General features: G+C 39.7%; 3 protein-coding genes across 4 annotated transcripts in view; 1 reads left to right on the top strand and 2 right to left on the bottom strand.

Annotated features, from left to right (window-relative positions):
• The window catches only part of LOC103469793 (SEC14-like protein 2), a 25,302-nt gene extending 20,418 nt beyond the window's left edge, over positions 1 to 4,884 (bottom strand). Inside the window, exons 1-2 of the mRNA XM_008417722.2 lie at positions 4,517 to 4,884; positions 1,084 to 1,159 (exon numbers count right to left, since the gene is read on the bottom strand). Coding sequence (XP_008415944.1) covers positions 1,084 to 1,159; positions 4,517 to 4,570 — 130 coding nt within the window. The 5' untranslated portion in view covers positions 4,571 to 4,884. The remainder of the gene's footprint in view (positions 1 to 1,083; positions 1,160 to 4,516) is intronic.
• Positions 4,885 to 5,543: 659 nt separating this feature from the next.
• On the top strand, positions 5,544 to 14,316 carry rnf215 (ring finger protein 215). 2 transcript variants are annotated; one of them, XR_534400.2, is made up of 10 exons: positions 5,544 to 6,126; positions 6,588 to 6,740; positions 6,880 to 6,951; positions 7,446 to 7,534; positions 8,403 to 8,457; positions 8,566 to 8,670; positions 10,195 to 10,336; positions 11,197 to 11,340; positions 12,870 to 12,972; positions 13,045 to 14,316. XR_534400.2 is itself a non-coding variant. In XM_008417721.2 (10 exons), the coding sequence occupies exons 1-10, from the start codon at positions 5,887 to 5,889 to the stop codon at positions 13,065 to 13,067; spliced, it is 1,095 nt and encodes a 364-aa protein (XP_008415943.1). In that variant the 5' UTR covers positions 5,555 to 5,886; the 3' UTR covers positions 13,068 to 14,316. The 2 variants fall into 2 exon arrangements, 1 of the variants encoding a protein (XP_008415943.1); XM_008417721.2 differs by having other exon boundaries at positions 5,555 to 6,126; positions 10,226 to 10,336.
• A 1,236-nt stretch (positions 14,317 to 15,552) lies between these two features.
• Positions 15,553 to 16,051, bottom strand: part of ascc2 (activating signal cointegrator 1 complex subunit 2) — a 13,488-nt gene continuing 12,989 nt past the window's right edge. The window contains exon 21 of the transcript XR_001776943.1: positions 15,553 to 16,051. The gene's annotated coding sequence lies outside the window, so the exon portion shown is untranslated.

Raw genomic sequence — 16,051 nt, 5'->3', positions numbered from 1 at the left:
TGAATGGACGGATGGATGGATGGTTGAATGGATGGATGGATGGTTGAATGGACGGATGGATGGATGAATGGGTGGGTGAATGGATGGATGGATGGATGGCTCTAATGTGACGCCTCACTTCCGGGAGCTTTGTAGCTGACGGCCATCTTGGCAGGCAGCTGCCATGACGATGGCTATGGAGTTGCTATGACAACAACAACAAAGAAAGAAACTTAGAGCCAGCTGTCGACTCGTTCCTATCTATTACAATTTATGATGACTCTACCCAACTCTGTGTAATATTAAGATAAATAATGATATTTACTGTGGTACTTACTGCTAGCAAAATTAGCTTAGCTAATGTGGCTTTTATCTGCTAGCTAAAACGGACGTGACCAATACATAAGATAATTCATTTAATTCTCTCTTGCAACTTAAAAGAAATGGCAGAAACCAAATGTCCCAGATTTATATCTACAAATGCAACATCTACACATCTCAGCTTTAATTTAATCACAAATCCGATACGACATTCAGCCGCGACGGACATTTTTCATGCACATCTCACATCGGGACAGTATGTTTTCATGGACATGACGTCAAAGAGCAGATAATCGATCAGTGTTTATAAGTTCAGCTGAAATCAAGAGTTTCAACTTCTGCAAACTCTCCTCACTCGATCGAGTTGCATCAGTTTCATGCAATAAACCACAGCAGCTTCTGCTTTATGCTTAAAGGGCAACAACGCTGATTTTCCCTCGAATTAATGGAAACCATTCCCAGAAAAGAAGCAAAACCAGGTGGCTGATCCAGATGGAGACTTTTTTTTTTAGATTAAGTACAACAATTAATTCAGTTTCAACGTGGGAAAATGTTTTGTTATAAGTGAAATAATCTTCCAGTGGAACTAGGACTTTAATATTAAGGAATTATTTCCTGAAAACAAGCTGTCATTTCTTTTGGAAAAGTTACATGCAAGTTAGTTTTGTCTCATTTCAAATGAACTAAAATGTGAGATTTTGTGTTTTTGCCGTTCCCGCAGCACCCAGGATGGTTTAAAAAATAAAAATAAATAAATAAGAGCAGGAGGAGTGATTAGCTCACCTCGGAGCCAGCGCAACAGGAAGTGGTCATGCTGAGCCGGAAGTTGAGGAAGAATGTCTTGTACCTTCGATCGAAACTAAAAACAGATAACAGACGCAGATGTTAGCTCAAACAAACTTCACAGTTACGATTTCATAAAGAAATCCGAATAAAGAGCAGAGATTTATTGTTTCAACACTGCAAAAACACAAAATCTGACCAGATATTTAATGTCTTAGTACACTTTAAATTAAACAAAACTTTATTACATCACACCACAAAGAACTCTTAGCTGAATTAAATGAGGCTAAATAAGTGACGCTTTGTACTGACATGACCCACCTGGCATGAACATGAAGGAGTCTTTATGAATGTTTACAAGTGCTGGCGTGACGTGTCACTCAGTTAATAATGACATTTTAATGCAAATTTCCATAAAAATTTGGGCTAATTATTATTATTTGGTAAATAATGACACAAATAATGCAGTTTTGCATCTTTTAATGCAAAACTGCATTAAAAGTTGCATTAAATTTTGAATTAATTATCATTATTTGGTAAATAATTAAACTAAATGCAAAGTTGCATTAAAAGTTTCATTAAAAGTGTATTAATAATAATCAATCCGCATTTTAGTGCAACTTTTACTTGGTAAATAATGACACTTTTAAAAGAAATTTGCAGTAAAAGTTGGTTTAAAAGTGTCAACTTTGAATTACTTGGTAAATAATGACACTTTTAATGCAGAGTTACATCATCAGGTTGTGACATTTAATCAGGATTTTGTGTGTTTAATTTGCTTTCACTATAAAATTGTTTTTGCATTTTTAGTAACTAAGCAGATACAATCTGAGGCTTCAAACTTCAGAAAGTTTGGACACTCCAGATTGAAATTACTCTTCATTCATCTGGGAGCGTCCCTGCGTTTAGTCTCAGCCGGTCTGGAGCTGGAGGGAGCACTGGTTGGACTGGTGAGGTTTTCCCTATTGTTTCAGGGTCGAGGCTTCAGGAAAACACCAGGCGTGACGTTGAGGCTCACCGGGCGCCTCGCCTAAACTGGAACAAAGGTCCGATGCATGTCGCTGCACGCTGCAGCTTTACGATGCGTCTGAAGACCTTGAGTTACTTTGGGAAGTTTCCAGAAACTCTCCAGGCTGCCTCTGAAGATCTGCAAGCTTTCCTCCAGGTTTGCTAAAACGGAACCGATTCCCGTCATCCTAAGGCTCTGGGCATTATTGTCGGACATGATGGTTACCGTGTCCTGTTACTTTTGTAACAACGCAGTCATGTTTAGATGTCCGTTTGGAAGATTCCCTTGCAGGTGTGGCTCTCTCCTATGGGTGTACTGTCTCTTTAAGACGAACCGTTCCACTCCTTGGGGACCTGAAACATGCTGGGGATTTTATTCATCTCTCATCTGGTAAAAAGTTAGGAATTTTAAATGGCTTATGAGACTTAAAAGTCTATTTTAGTTGTTACCTCATCGCACGTTCAGTATTCATGCACGTTTTCTCATTTTACAATCACAAACCTCCACGAGTTTTATTGGGTTATACCAACACAAAGCTGTGAATTCATGGAAGAGTGGCAAAAAGAATCTCATTAAAGTTAGCACAATAATTTTTGTTGATCAACTTGAACATACGCCATTTATGGTGCAGTTTTAGAGTCAAAATTAAGACTTCTGAGCATACACTGGCGGCTACGTCCTTTTTGCAGGAAGCTACATTTGCCCTTAAGCTAGCTACCAATTAATGAGCGACCGTGTTGGGAGGTGAGCAGGCGACTACTCACTTGCATTAGCTTTGGAGAGACTAGCATCCCCACTGGATTACCCTACTTCCTCTACTGTCCATTAGCGCAGATAGGCTAGTGCTGGAGAAGCTAACAATTAACAAGCCTAGTCATTAGTGGGGTCAGCCACTGGATTGGCTACTCATTAGCACAGATAGACTAGTGTTGAAGAAGCTAACAATGAGCTTGAAGGGTCTGGTCACTAATTGGCTTGACTACTCCCTTTGATGTCCATTTGGTTGGTATAGGTTAGCACTAGCCTTGGATATTCTAGCATTAGCTTTGGATAGAGCAGGCTAACGGCTAGCACAGCTAGGTTAGTCATGCACTGGATTGCCTACTCCATCAGCTGTCCATTAGGGCAGACAGGCTAGAGATGGAGAAGCTAACGACTAGCACGCCATGGATGGTCACCAACTGTATTGACTACTTTCTTTCCTGTCCATTAGCCTTGCATAGCTTAGTGTTCGCCTTGGATATGTTGAAATTAGCCTTAGATAGGATATTGTGCCTGGGGTAGTCATCCACTGAACCTACTTCCTCTATGGTCCATTAGTGCAGATAGACTAGTGTTGGAGATGCTAACAATTAGCATTCCTAGTCATTAGTGGGGTAACCCTCTGGACTGCCTACTTATTCTGGTGCACATTAGCGCAGACAGGCTAGTGTTGGAGAAGCTAACAACTAGCTTGCCTTGTCCGGTAACCAATTGGATTGACTACTACTATTTGCAGGTGACCAGTTTAAGCATGCTAGTTGCCAATCTATCCAATGCTAACACTAGCCTATTCTATCCTTGCTAATGGACAGTAGAGGAAGTAGGCAATCCAGAGGGTGACCAGCCTACACATGCTAGTTACTAGCCTCTCCAAAGCTAACACAAATGAGTAAGGCACCCTTTCGGGTCTCGAGTCAGCCCCTCATTAGTCAAAGCGCGCAAATGGACATAGCCTTTGGCGACAAGACATAGCCACTACTATGTGCGCAACAGTCTTGATTTTGGCACTACAATTGTGCCATAGAGGAATGGTAATGGTATGGATTCTGGATCTGAGTTCATAGGTAGATGAACGAACCTAAATATAGAGCGGATGTGTTGAAAATCGATCTTCATAGATTAAATATTTGACTTTTGTTGTAAATTAGCAATAAGTTCAGTTTCTAGCTGTGCAAAGCTGGTAGTAAGTAGATACCCTAAAAGACTTGCAGGTGTAACTGAAAACCGAAGCTTACATTTTAACTTCCGCCTCAACTCTGAACTACCTTTTGTTGGTAAATTTAAAAGACTGAAATTTGCGGTTGTAAATGACAAAACAGCGAAGTTTACATTTCCAGAAATTGCTCCTACATAAGAGCCACCAATTGATAAGCTGATGTAAATATGCCCTTTTTTTTTTATTTATTTTTTTTACAGTAGCTTCCTATAACTCTATTATAAAAGTAGCAAATTGAGTGTTTTCATGTCATGATACTATAAAGCCTTTGTAGTGTGAAAGTGCATCCAAAACCGATCAAAATTATGGGAGCGGTAAACTGCATGTGAGCAGATAACCTTTTCCACACTGCTTTATTGATAGTAACTAAAATAAGCAGAAAAAAAGAGTAAAACTAGATATAAACATTATGAAGAGCTTGTTTAATCCATGAAAATAAAACGTACTTGTTCCAGCGCCTCAGCCTGCTTAGGACTGAGGTCTCCAACTCTTCCACTCATGTCTCAGACCTGAAGCTGGCGGACAGGCAGCGCTTCTTCAAAGTCAAATCCAGACAGACGCCGTTAAACGCGGGCCGGTTCTCCGTGTCTGACACCGCCCAGTGATGCTCGTGTACGGCCTCAGTCTCCTGTTACCCTCCGCTGACGGCGGCCTGCAGGTGGAAAACGAAACGGAGGAGGAAAAAATGTAAACACGACTCTCACAGGCGCATCGCCAGCAGGAGATCACTTTAACCGGCTGAGTCGGCCAAAGATCTGCGAGGGAACAAGAGAAGTCACTCCGACGCAGGAAGAAGGCTCAACCAGATAAAATGGAGGATCCGCCTCTAAGTACGGGGAGCCCCAAAGACCAAAACTCAATAAAGGCGAGTTCCTACGTCAACATTTAGTTAAAAATTGGAAATAAATGCATTTTTAGTATAATATAATAAATAAATCAGATAAAGAAAGTAGTTAATTCTTCAAATTTTTCATTTGACCACAATATTATAAATACAAATGAACATAAAATAAAAAAAATTATTGTCTAACATACATAACACAGCATTCCTTTAGTGACACATTCTGCAGATTTTTATTTAAGAACTCAAGCCTGTTTATACAATATTAACAATACATGTAAAGATGCAAAAGAAAAAAGTCAACTGGATAGGAAAGTAAATATTTTATTGCTTAATCTGTAACAACACTTGATCATTTGTAGCAGGGGATGAATCTGCAGCTAAAAATGCTACCAGCATCAATAAATGAAAAGCTCAGTTTTCTGCTTCACTTAGCAGTTAGTTGATCTGTTGATTGTTTTTTTAACTAACCTAATAATAACTGTATAGAAAATGTGCTTATTATGAGTTTTTTTATTTTCTATTTCATTTTATTTTTTGTTCTGCAGTTTTCATTAAACGAACTGTGGCTTTAAAATCAAGATGGAACTGTGAGAAGATTATTATCTTTGTTCTACTTTCTTCTTTGGGGGAATACACGTTAGCGTCGGTAACTTTACGGTCAATTTGCGTTTATCGACAGAAGAATTATCGTATTGTGTTAAAGAAAATCACTTTTTAAAAGTACACATTTAAAGTTCAATGGTCGTTAACTGAATTATTACCGGGAATCATCTGGGCGCTCTTACACAAGATAGTAACCCTCCCTGACTTCCGTTTACAACAGGAAGTTTTTTTATTCTTCCTGTTTACATCCAAGAGCCTGCGAGCTAACAGCCTAAAATAATCGGCTGCAGGATTTCTAACAAAATGCCTGACAGTTGATGAGTTTTGTGCGTTTCTTGTTGCTTCCTGCTGGTTTTTTGGGGGGGGACCATGGCTTCAGCTCGCCGGTGTTGTCTCTGTTTACCGTCGCCAGTTGTTCTGCTGCTGCTGCTGCGGTGGCCCGGGCTGCTGGTGGCCGCAGAGCAGGTCGCTTTGGTGGAGGTTTTTCTGGAGCAGCAGCCCGCTGTTAGCGCCGTGCTCCAGGGGGAAGTGGTGGAGTCAAGCCGAGGTAGTAAGAGCTCAGAGACCCGGAACGAGGAGGAGGAAGAGCTGGAGGGGAACCTGGTGTTGGTGAGATTTCCTGATGTTTTATAAATGTTAATTTATGATGTGGAAAGTACTAAATACACATGCATTATATATTATGATCTACATATGCATCAGAAATATTCAAGTTAATTTGGCAAGGTGCGAAAATAAATATATTTTCCTGTGTTTAGCTTCTTGTTTTTCTTTGTTACATTGTAAAATTGTTTTGAATTTGACGTAAATGTGAATAAACAACTCTTTATTAAAGAATTGGTATATCCAAAAGTTGTATATTTAATATAGATAATTATTTATAAAGCTGCAGTATGTAACTTTTGCATTAAAAAATGTTTTTTTACATTTACATCACATCTAACCCTGTTGCTTTAGCAAAACTTTTTTCTTCCACACGTTTTCCTTCCACTAAACTTTCCAATAAAACCGCTTTGATTCAGCCCCTATAAACCTGCAGAGATTATAAATGATTGTTTTCCCGTCTCCAGGTTGGAGACGACGCGACGCAGCCGAGCGAAGGAAGAGACGGGGGAAATGGCAACCGGCAGGAGCCGTGGATTGGCGTTGTGCCGGTGGAGATGGACGACAGCAAAGCCTCCACTGGGAACCAGGAGTCTTTTGCTGATGCAGTGGTTAACAAAGTGAGAAATCATCCCAAGTGCAGCTTAGTTAGAGGGTGATTCCACCAACCTGCAGGAGGTTTCAGCTGTCGTTTCTCATTGATGTCTAGAGGATGTTGGTTTTTAAGAATGTTGTTGTTTTGCTTGTTTTGGTGCACAGATGAAGCGGGCGTTGGTCCTGGGAGCATCGGCGCTGATCATCCTGGCTCTGAACCAAAACACAGCCAGCGAGGTGAAACGTCACACTGGTTCTGATGTTCTCCAGTTTTAAAGGACAGTTTTGTCCTTTAAAGACACTTTGTAATTAATTTTACTTGTTGTTTTGTTGATTTGTTTTGGGTATTAAAAATATCTTCCAGTGTTAAATGCTCATTAGAATTTAAAGTTTATTGATTTTTCAGAATATGTTCCTGCTTTATTATTGTTATTTGAACTCAAAACAACAATATTATTGTTTATCGTGATAACTTCTGGGACATTTTATCCTCCAGCGAACCGGTATCTGCCTCATCTTATACTGTGATGACACGGTGACAGTTTTAATAAATATGGAAAAAATATATTTAACAAACACATGACGTGTTGGTTCTTATTTTGGCTGCAGGCATTATTTTTCTTTCTGAATAGTTTGTAAATATAACAATAAATCTGAATTAAATCTGTGCTGATTTATCGGTGCGGCACTAATGTTTGGCCGGTTTGGATCGGCTCGTTTCTGTGTTGCAGATGGATTTGTCCCAGGTTCTGCTGTCCAAGCCCGTCATTGTGATCCAAACATCAGAGAACGTCACCAAGCTGATTGGAGCTCTGCTGAGGTACAGAAACGCTGCACAACCACAGCCACACCAACCTGACGTAACGTTAATGTCTAGTCAAAGTCCTGATGAATGATGTCTTACCAAAGAATTTAATTTTTCTACATTTTGTCACTGGAACCACCAGATTCCCATGAGAACTGACTTTATTTTTTTCTATTTTAAATAAACACTGCCACTTGCAGTATTTCAGATATATAAGATATATTGTATTAATTTAAAATTTCTTTAATGCCTTGCTTTTTTTAATGAAATACTGCCACTTGCAGTAATTATTTATTTCTTCAAACTTTAAAATCATGTGCAAAAAAATCTCGATAATTTTTTTATTCTTAAAATGTCTTGCTTTTTTCTTTTTTAAAGAAATACTGCCACTCAGTGTTTGAGATAAGTTTTATATTTGTATTTATTTTTAAATTGTCTATTTTTAAAAATGTCTTTCTCTTTTCAAAATAAATACTGCCGCCTGCAGTGTTTCTCATTTTCATGTGCAAATTAAAAAAAATATTAAAATATTAAATTTTTAATTTATTATGAAATTCTGCTTTTTATTCTTAAAATTTCTGCTTTTTCTTGCAGTATTTCAAAGCTGTTTTATTTTATTTTTTAAATTGCCATGTGCAAGTAAAAAAATCTAGATTAAAATATGTTATTTATGTATTATTTTTTATTCTAAAAAGTCGCATTTACGGTCATACATACACACAAATATTGTAAACACAAATAATTCCTAATATTTCTAAAGTAGGAACAAAAAATCCCACAAAAACCACAAAATCTTTAATTTGTCCGATTAATTAAGTCTTCAGGTTGTTTATCACTTTATTAGTTTGATTAAATGGCGTTTACTTTATTGTTATTTCTGCAGGGGTCTTCGGGCGACGGCTAAAATCACATATGAGACGATCCTACAGGACAACTTGGTGAGCGTCTTCCTCGCGGCTGGCCGCGTGTTTCCAGGTTCGCAGCGCCCCCAGTGGTGAGTGAGCAGATGACAGGCTGACGGAGCTGCCGCTGTGTTTTCCGGGCAGGGCGCCACGCTGACCCTGTGGTCCAGCTGCGGCCGGTCCAGAGGCGGCCTGTACGGAGAGTGGCAGGGGGTCATCTGCACCGGCGAGAGCAACTCTCAGGTCCAGGTGGGGAGGCGAGAAAAACAAAACAACAACAAAACCGTTCTTTTGTAAAGCTTTGTCTAATCCAGCTGGAACTTTTATAAGCCGAGGTATTTTGCTTTCAAAACAGCCAAAAAAAAACCCTGATATAGAGCCGCTAATGTCATATAATTTTTTGAAAAAATGAAGATAAATTTAGACTCATTAATTCACAATTAATGAGTACACTGTACCGGTCCGTCGTGGTGAAGAGAGAGCTGAGCCAAAAAGCGAAGCTCTCGATTTACCGGTCGATCTACGTTCCCACCCTCATCTATGGTCATGAGCTTTGGGTCATGACCGAAAGAACGAGATCACGGGTACAAGCGGCCGAAATGGGTTTCCTCCGCAGGGTGGCTGGGCTCTCCCTTAGAGAGAGAAGCTCGGTCATCAGGGAGGGACTCAGAGTAGAGCCGCTGCTCCTCAACGTCGAGAGGAGCCAGTTGAGGCTCGGGCATCTGGTCAGGATGCCTCCTGGACGCCTCCCTGGTGAGGTGTTCCGGGCACGTCCCACCGGGAGGAGGCCTCGGGGAAGACCCAGGACACGCTGGAGGGACTATGTATCTCGGCTGGCCTGGGAACGCCTTGGGATTCCTGGAGGAGCTGGAAGAAGTGGCTGGGGAGGGAAGTCTGGGCCTCCCTTCTGAAGCTGCTGCCCCCGCGACCCGACCCTGGATAAGCGGAAGAAGATGGATGGATGGATGGATGGATGGATGGATGGATGGATGGATGGATGATTCACAATTATTCAAAAAGTTATTGTAATGGTTGTGGGCAGGGTAGAGCTCCTGTAGCAGTCTGTATTACTGTGAATTTGAAGACGCCTCTGAGTGAAGACTGTTTTTCTAAGACGGTCTTAAAAATGTGGATATTTTTTTATTCTGTGGCATGGAAAATGCCAATAATAAAAAGCTAATTTAAAAGCATATTACTGATATTTTTAGTCTCATTCTTTGTGGAAATCCTATGGAAGAGGATTAGTGCCACTGAATTAAAAATATATATATATTCTGGCTTTCATCTCTGAAGAAGAAGTCAGAATTCTATGATTAATGTCAAACTTTTGAGAAGAAAATTCAGAATTCTAAAATTGAAACCAGAATTCTGACATTTAAATCAGAATTCTGGGATTAAGGTCAAAAATCTGGGGGGAAAAAGTCAAAATTCTGAAAACATAAATGTGAGATAACATCTAATTTTATCTCAGAAGAAGCTGTCAGAATTCTTAAAGTCAAAGTTGTGAGAAGAAAATTCAGAATTCTGAAATTTAAATCACTATTCTGAGATCAAAGTCAAAATTCTGGAAAAAAAAAAAATTGAGATTAAAAGCAAAATACTGAAAAGTCAAAATTGTGAGGAAAAAAAATGTAATTCTTTTTTGTAAAATTCTGTGAAAAGCCTGGATTTGTTGTTATATATGTATTTAATTACCTGGTTATGTGTAATAAATAATGAGGCGACACGCCCCTGGTCTGATCTGTCGGGTTATAGAAGCGTTGTGTGTTTCAGACGCCGTTTCTTCTTCTCTGGTGGTTTCCAGAAGTACCTGCAGCAGCTGTGGGACACCGTCCTGCTGGTGGCGCTGATCCTCTGCACAGGCGTCATCGTTCAGGCCCGCTGGCAGCACCAGGACGACAACGACAACCTAGAGGTACAGCTGGTTACTTCACAGCGGCTGCACTGCAGCATCACGTCAAAGTCAGAGGAAGTTCGTAACATGCACAGATTTTATTAGAAAAGCTTTAAAAAATAACCAGACCATCAATAATTTAAAACCCTAAAATATGGATTTAACTTCCTCTTTCCAGATTTAAACTCCTAAAACATAAAACATGTCTCCCTCGTCCTCCCAACGCTCCATCCAGTAATTCTGCGTAAATAAAAATTACTTGGTGAGGTGTAACTAAACCCCACAACTAAATATTTTTTTGCTGATAAACTGACTTTCTGCAGAAATTTTGACAATTTATTGAAATTTTGTTGGATTCTGTGACGTTTCACTTTGAAACCACCTCAGTGCTGCCCTCTGTGGGTTGAACAGTGGCTACTGCAGTCAAAACTTCTCCAAAAATGCAGAAAAAAGTTGCCAGATTTGTTGCTCATCCACCTCTTGGCCACAATCTAAAATCTATAAGAATTGTGGAATTTTCTAAATTTGTTTAGGTTTGAGTTTCACTTCCACAGGGCGATTAGTTGCACTTTACCTTCGTCCAAGTCTCCAGGTGGTGTGTTTCTGCTGAACGTAATAAAAGATAACACAGACCAGCTCCTACAGGTTGTTGTTGGTGTTAAAGTTATTTACAAACCGTTTCATAAAGCGATTTCCCATTCTTTACCTGCAGAAACTACATAAAGAACCATTTGTTCTGCGCCATCTTGTTGGTTTTTCCAGTTAGTTTTCACTGTGCTGAAGTAATATTTGTTACAGAATAAAGGATCGAGTACAAAACGTGGAATTATTATTACACATTCCGACATAAATTTGATCTGGTTTTGTATTTTCTGCTGCAGCTTCTTCCCAAGCAGGACGTTCTGAAGAAAATGTCGTCGCTGAAAACCAAAACGTATCGTCGGCCCAAACGCTGGTGCGACCCGTCCCAGCAGACCGAGACGGAGAACTGCGCGGTCTGTCTGGAACCGTTCAACAACAACCAGGTGTGTTAACAATGACGATGCTGCAGGCTGGAAGGAGCTCCAGGAGCAGTCAGGCTTCAAGCGAACCAGAAGAGGCTTCTGACTGAAGACTGTTGCTGTTTGTCATTGCTGCTCAATATTCAAGCATATTAACAATATGTCAGCAAAATCTTTGACATGCGAATAGAAAAACCTGACTTGGCATAGATGGGCAGCAGGGGCAGCCACTAAACAATTCAAGATGGCCGCCATGTTTGTCAAATTAGTTTTGCACCAAGTTATTTCATATTTATCACATTGATACTTGAAGTATTAGATGGATGTCATACCTTTTTGTAGGAATAATACACGCTCCTTGATTCTGCATTTCCTTTTTCTCGTTAACATTTTTCAAAATGGCCGCCACGGTTGAGAATATAAATTTGCACTGAAATTGGCCAATTGCTAAGGCGGGAACAGCTAACCAAAAAGTTTTGTTCAACTTTTACTAATACATCAGATATGCGAAGAATGAGCAGCTTAGAGTTTAGCTAACTGCTATGCACATAAAAATGCTTTGCTAAACACAAAACATTAGCAGAAGCTAACATGTAAGTAAAACTTAGATGGCAACGTTCAAGATAAAAAAGCGCTTCACCAAAATAAATACAAAAATTTAAGCAAAAACAGATTTATAAAAAATGTGTTTGTTGATGGCCTTTAAAAGAAGCTGACCTGAGAGTTAGCTGCTAAACAAAAATAATTAGCATAAGCTATTGCTAACCATTTAGCTAAGTCTGTGTCCAGTTGAGGACTGGTTTATGGCAATAATCGGCTTAAAAGGCTCAAAAACAGCAGCCATCTTGAAACTCATGTAGCTAATGGGGATATATGAAAAACAAACAGCTTTTCTATGTTTTCATCACCTGTCGCAATAATCTATGTCAGTTAATCAGATGATGCATCAAAACGAGATCAATAATTTTCATTGGCATCATTTATTGTTTTTCTTTCTACCAAAAACTGGATGATCAAAGTCTTCAGTCTGGTGTTTCGGTCTCAGCTGAACCGTTTTTTTTTTCTAGTGGCCTTAATTTGAAAGTGAACCGACAGGAAAGTAGAAAATGAGAGGGAAGACGTGTCAAAGGTCACCAGGCCGGGAATCGAACCTGCGACGGAGGCGTTTAGGACTAAAGCCTCCTCATGCGGGTTTTGCTTAACCCTGCGCCCCAACTAAGAGACTTTATAATTTCTGTTTTATTTTGGATATTTAAATGTTTTCCAGTTCCAGTGTTAAATGTTTTAGTATTTAAAGTTTATTGATCTTTGGGGATTTGTTCTTGTAATTTACTACTTCAAAATGGTCTCAAAACAACAATATTATCGTTTATTGTGAAAACTTCTGGGACAATTCATCGCTCAGCAACCTTTGTTAGTGTGACAGGCCAACTTCCATCCACACTAGAAAGATGTTTATAGTGAAACTGCTCCACTGCCTCATCAGCTCTTTTGGTGCTAGCAGGATGTTGGAGTAGGGGATACGATCTCTGCTCTGACTCTTGTGTCCTCAGTGTCTGCGGGTGCTGCCGTGCCTCCATGAGTACCACAGGGACTGCATCGACCCCTGGCTGTTGCTGCAGCACACCTGCCCTCTGTGCAAACGCAGCATCCTCGGTGAGTCCCCGCCTGCTCCCCGTCCGCCGGCCGGATCCGACCCGTCTGAAGAGCTTCTGCTCCTCCCTGCAGGCGCCGTCCGCAGAGACAGCTAGCAGCCGCCGCGCCCGGACCGCATCTCGACCGCGCCGCCCTCCCTGGGAGCGGATCTGGACTCCAGGCGGCAGAAACTCTGCGTTTTGGATTCCTGCTGAGCTCCTCCTGGGACGTCTGTTACGTTAAAACACGTGTGGAATCTCTGCAGCTGAAGTCGGCTGCCCAAACGTTTCGACGTGTAAAAACTATTTATTCGCTCCATGGACGACGACGATGACTTCTTCTTCTTCCTCTTCCACACGCTGTTCACTTTAGCTCCTGAATGATGTCAGTAACAAACATGTTCATCTGATTTATTTCCTGCTAAAACCGCTTCTGCGCTTCTTGTTTGGAAAATTAGCAGGTTTTTTTTCCAGGGTGAAAAGATTAGCTTTAAAAATCATCCGTACTAATACCTAAATATAAACGACAGCGGTGTGGAAAAGTGTTTGTCCTCTTCCTCATTTTGTATTTTTTTGCATGTTTATCACAGTTCTGTGTTTCAGGACATCAAACCAATTTAAGTATTTATAAATGAAGGCGATAGAAATCCAGACGTTGACCTGGATTTATTTCTAATGACTGAGTGAAAAAGTTTGGTCCAAAAGCCACAAACAATCGAAACGGATTTTAAAACAAACACTAAAGCTGTTTGTTTATAATCCTTCCACCCTGGAAAACGAAGATCCAAACTGACCTGACGAGAGTTAAAGTGCTGTGCAAAAGTCTTTAAAAAATGATTTGTTAAATTAAAGTGTATTTAAGTGTAGTTTATAAAGATTTTATAGTTATTCTCTTAACTTTGGCTCCTTTTTTCAAATCTCATCTTTCCTTTGGTTTCATGCTTCACATTTTTAGCAGCAATCTGGCAGACAGATTAGTTCCTCTGTCGTTAAATTTAAGGAATTTACAGCAACCAAACCTGAAATGATCAAATCTACACAAGAAATTTCTACATTAAGGTTTCATATTTAAAAGCGGTAAAAGTCAAACGTTTGTTTAAACTGAATTTTCCTCGATTAAAAACCATAAATTTAAATTACTAAAACTAGAATATTACAAAGCCAGATGTGAGTATGAAAGAATCCCAGGCTGGAACGAACCCTGAGTCTGGATTAACTGGAGTATCCAGACAGAGAACTGTCATTTGCTGAACATTAAGCCAAAATTGTACAAAAATATGTATTCATTAAAGAAGAACTTCATCTGTAAAAGTTTTACACAGAGCCAGTTTTACCTTCACCCAATAAAAAGTCCATAAAAATCTGATATTAACCATCTTTCTCCATCCAATTATTAATCAGTTAATCCAGAAGATTAACTACCAAATCAGCCTCAAACTGTACTGATGTTGATTGAAGCAGAAGGTTTTGAGCTTTTCACATGTTGAAGTTAGAAATATTATTTTTGCATTCACTATAGAATTATATTTTATTGCATTTTAGGAACTAAAATGTTTGTTATTTAAGAAACTGAATTATTTATTTGCACCTTTTAATGTATTTTTTATATTTTATAAAATAAGCTTTAATGGTTAAATTAAATATCAGCAGAAAGTGCCAATTTCTTTTCATCCGATTTATATAATGATTGGCTGCAACTCTAGTAAATTTATGAATAAATGTAGATTTTTTTTTTTTTACATCATATTTAGGAATTTTTTGACATCATAGAAAATCCAAGTGAAATTATTCTAAAATTGCAGTTTTTCTTCATTCTTATTTTTGGCATGAATTTACTCCTGTAACGGCTCCAACACTCCATCATACAATCAGACCAACAGTCGATGTTTGAGTAGAAATAAAACCTTTTGAGTTTAAACAAATCAAACAAATCACAGATGTAGGTCAAAGAAGCTGAAGACTTTTGCACAACACTGTAAAAAAACAATTTTTAGTTAGGAGCGTGATGCGCGCCCCCTGCTGGTGCCTTCTGTACATGCAGCTCTTGGTGACTCCTGACGTTTCTGATTGGTGGGATCAACGTTTTCACTTATTTTGTATAAATCTGGGTCAGATTGAATCACCTAAGTCGGTTTGTAACTTTTATTACAGAAATGTTTTGTACATATTTGTTAAAGCTGCCGCCATGTTGTGACAGATAATCTGTGAAAAGGTTAATCTCCATATTTTCCCTGAGCCGTTACTGCAGTCTGAAGAAATGCACCAAAACCAACCAATCAGAGCCAGGAGGCGGGGCTTAGCGCTGTCAACAATCCTCATGTACTCACTGGAATACCGTTTATATGCCGTCATGCTATGCTAACTAGCTAACCAGTTGTAGCTTAGCAAAGAGCATGAGGATGATTAACAGCGCTAAGACCCTCCCCTTCCCTGTTTGAGTTGCTTATTTCTGCAGTTATTACAGAAAGGAGCTCAATTTTCTGATTATCTGTTGCTGTCACAACAGTGATCAATTTAGCAAATATGTAAAAAAAAATCTGTTTATGTATAAGTTACACTTTTATGCATTTTACCACATTTTACCACAGATGACTCAAACTTGAAAGATGTCAAAACAACTGCATTATTTATTATCTGCTTTTGTTTTCTATGTCATATCAACTCCAAAATAGTAATAATTTGTCTTGTTACAAAATGTTCTGACAGATAGATGGGTTCTCTGTGTAGAAAATAGTTTGTGCATGGCAACATGACGCAGCCTGTGCTTCCAGACGTTTGGTTCTGACCCGGTTCTCACGATCAGGAGGGGGCACTAGCGGCCACTCTGATCGTTTGGTCGGCTGATGTTCTTCCAGAAGAAGGAGATGAACAGCTCCGCAATGGAGGACACGCTCTGATGGAGACACTCTGTGACGGAGGAGAAGCTCTGTGACGGAGGAGAAGCTCTGTGATGGAGGAGAAGCTCTGTGATGGAGGAGAAGCTCTGTGACGGAGGAGAAGCACTGTGACGGAGGAGAAGCTCTCTGAGGGAGGAGAAGCTCTGACGGAGGAGAAGCTCTGTGAGGGAGGAGAAGCTCTGTGATGGAGGAGACGCTCTGTGA

Source organism: Poecilia reticulata, linkage group LG9 (assembly GCF_000633615.1).
Source record: "Poecilia reticulata strain Guanapo linkage group LG9, Guppy_female_1.0+MT, whole genome shotgun sequence".
Classification (NCBI taxonomy): Eukaryota; Metazoa; Chordata; class Actinopteri; order Cyprinodontiformes; family Poeciliidae; genus Poecilia; species Poecilia reticulata.
The sequence above is the reverse complement of the archived record's forward strand: the minus strand, read 5'-3'. Positions and strand labels throughout refer to the sequence as shown.